This window comes from Myotis brandtii, unplaced genomic scaffold, assembly GCF_000412655.1.
Source record: "Myotis brandtii unplaced genomic scaffold, ASM41265v1 scaffold889, whole genome shotgun sequence".
Classification (NCBI taxonomy): domain Eukaryota; kingdom Metazoa; phylum Chordata; class Mammalia; order Chiroptera; family Vespertilionidae; genus Myotis; species Myotis brandtii.
In genome coordinates, this window is record NW_005371640.1 from 332,338 (window position 1) to 335,357 (window position 3,020).

The window sequence follows — 3,020 nt, forward strand, 5'->3', positions numbered from 1 at the left end:
TCAGAGGGGGTTGGGGGTCCTTTGCCCAGGCATAAGGCCTGGGCAGGGGTGGAGCTGGTGATCTCTGGGCTGGGGCGGAGCCAGTGATCAGAGGGGGCAGGGGCGGAGCCGGCGATTGGAGGGGGCTGGGGGTCCCCTGCCCAGACCAGAAGCCTCGGCCAGAGGCCTCAGGCCTGGGCAGGGGCGGAGCCGGCTCCTAGGGGAGCAGGGAGTGGGCCTAAGCTGACAGTAGGACATCCCCTGAGGGCTCCCAGTATGTGAGAGGGGGCAGGCTGGGCTGAGGGACACCCCTCCCCCCCCAGTGCATGAATTTCGTGCACCAGGACCTTAGTATATTAGAAATCCCTAAGGAATCCACAAAAGATTATTCAAGTTAATAAATGGATTCAATAAAGTTTCAGGATACAAGACCCTCCCCCCCACACACAAAAGTTGTATTTCTATAGACTAGCAATGAAAAATCCAAAATGAAATTAATAAGTCTATTTAAAATAGCATCAAAATAAATAAAATACACAGGAATAAATTTAGACAAGGAGGTGCATGACTTGTGCACTGAAAACTATAAAGAATTGCTGAAAGAAATTAAAGATGACCTAAGAAATGGAAAGATATCAGCACTCATGAATTGGAAGTCTTAACATTGTTAAGATGGCAATTCTAACCAAAGTTATTGACAGAGTAAATGCAATTGCTATCCCAATCCCAATGATTTGTTACAAAAATGTAAAAGCCAATCCTAAATTCAAATGGAATTTTAAGAGACTTTGAATAGCCAAAATAAACTTGAAAAAGGAAAAAAAGTTTGAGGACGCACACTTCCCTATTTCAAAACAGCATAAAGCTACAATTATCCCAACGATGTGGCGCTAGCATAAGGATAGGTAATTAGATTAATGGAATAAAATTAAGAATCCACAAATAAACCCATAATGCTATTCATGCATGTATACCCCTAAGAACTGAAAACAGGTATTCAAATGGAACCTGTTCTAGAATGTCTATTGCAGCTCTATTCACAATAGCCAAAAGGTGGAAATTACCCAAACATCCATCAACTGAGGAACTAATTAATGCACAACATGTAGTTCACCCATTCAATGGAATATTATTCAGCCACAAAAAAGGAATGAAGTGCTGATTCATGCTACCATGTGGTTGAATTATAACGAGAACATTAAGCTTAGTGAAAAAAGCCAGACACAAAAGGCCAACTATTTATTGTATGATTCCTTCTCTAGGGAGTTTCTAGGATAGGTAAACCTCTATGGACAGGAAGCAGGTTCATGGTTGCCTGGGGTCTAAGGGAGGAGGAGAGGCCATGTCGGGGTGGGGAGAAGAGGAGGGCAGTGGAAGTGAGTGCCACACAGGGTACAGGGGTTTCTTTTTGGGGAGGTTCCAACGTTTTGGAAGTAGATAGGTGTGCTGGCTGTCCAACATCACCAGTTATACCTGGTGCCACTGGATCCCACATGTTTTTTCTCTACAACATTCCTGTCCAGTGGACAGTGAGAGTTCCCTCAAAGAGAGGGTCCCATGGCAAGGGTGAGCAGGGAGCTGCCAGCACCCCTTCTTTGCAGGCCCCGGCCCACCAGGGCCAATGGGAAAGCAGTGACCTCACAGAACTTATGTGTCATACAGCCTGTACCTGGACCAATGAGGGGTCGGTCCATGGTCGCTAGGATACAGAGCAGGAGCCTCTGTACTGGCCATCTTGAGCGGTTGAGACCAACTGGCATCTTCCTGCACTTGACCGCACTGAACCGCACCGCAGCACGCCACAGCGCACTGTAGATCCAGGCGGGTCGGAGACAGTGCACCCCAGCACCCATCATGTCTGGGCAAAGGAGCCGCGGAGGGTCTTCTGATCACCAGAGGCGGAACCGCACCCGCAGCCGCACCAGCAGAGCTGAATTGACCTTCTCCGTGAGCCACCTGGAGCACCTCCTGCGGGACGGCCACTACACCCAGCGTCTCAGCGCCAACGCACCCGTGTACCTGGCGGCCATCATCCAGTACCTGACGGCCACGGTCCTGGAGCTGGCGGGCAACGAGGCCCAGAAAATCGGCTGCAGGCGCATCACCCCGGAGCTGCTGGACATGGCGATCCACAACAACGCACTGCTCAGCGGCTTCTTTGAGAACACCACCATCTCCCAAGTGGCCCCGGGCAGGCGGTAGCTTCCCAACATGACCTGGGCTCCCCGGGCCTCGGCCCACTCACAGCCCAGGCAGCCCGGGCCTGTCTGGCGCCTTGGGCCAAGTTATTGAAAATAAAGTGTTGAAGGAAACCCATGTGCCTGCTTCAGTCACTCTGTGTGGGAGGTGGTTGGAGGGATGGGCTGGTGGTGGTGTGTTCCTGGGGGCGGGGGTGGAGTCGGGGATGACAAGAGAGGAGCAGCCCCCCATGGTGACAGTGCAGGGGGTGGTCCAGGGTGGGAGAGGCCGGCTGGGTGGGGGTAGGCTGGGGTCTGGAAAACTCCCCCATCGTCTCTGAGCAAGTCAGAGCCTGGCAAGGTCCCCAGAAGGCTGGTGTTCACTGGGGTGGAGTGCAAGACCATGACTCAGGCATCGTGATAGGGTGAAGGTGCAATGCCAACCCGCCTGCAGAATGGAGGGGTGGACAGAGTGGTTGGCATCGACTCCCATGGGGCAGTGGCTTTGACGGAAAGATTGAGGTCTGATGCGGGGGCGGAGGGGAAGACAAGAAGAAAGACGCAAAGTCGGAATGAGGGTCATGCGGGATCACGAGTTTAGTTTTGATCCTGTTCCTTTAGACATGCTGGAGACACCCTTAGCAACATGTGTAAACAAGCTGTCACCTAGCAACAGAGGGCTTGCGTCCAGGCCCCGCCCCAGGACCCGTGATTTGTTTATGCTCTTTGCACCAGGCCAGGCCCCGCCCCAGGACGCCGATATTTTGCATATCACCACGACAACCAGGGGGCGCGGGGCTTAGGTGCGGGAGCCTGCGTGCTGCCCGGCTGAGCCGGACGCAGGGCACCTTGCAGCCAGCTTCC

At 52.7% G+C, this 3,020-nt stretch overlaps 2 protein-coding genes across 3 annotated transcripts in view; one reads left to right on the top strand and one right to left on the bottom strand.

Annotated features, from left to right (window-relative positions):
• Nucleotides 1–3,020, bottom strand: part of F8 (coagulation factor VIII, procoagulant component) — an 83,766-nt gene that overhangs the window by 13,479 nt on the left and 67,267 nt on the right. The gene's annotated exons all lie outside the window — the stretch shown is intronic.
• LOC102255879 (histone H2A-Bbd type 2/3) lies at nt 1,649–3,014 on the top strand. The gene has a single exon (XM_005885011.2). The coding sequence runs from the start codon at nt 1,834–1,836 to the stop codon at nt 2,179–2,181; it is 348 nt and encodes a 115-aa protein (XP_005885073.1). The 5' UTR covers nt 1,649–1,833; the 3' UTR covers nt 2,182–3,014.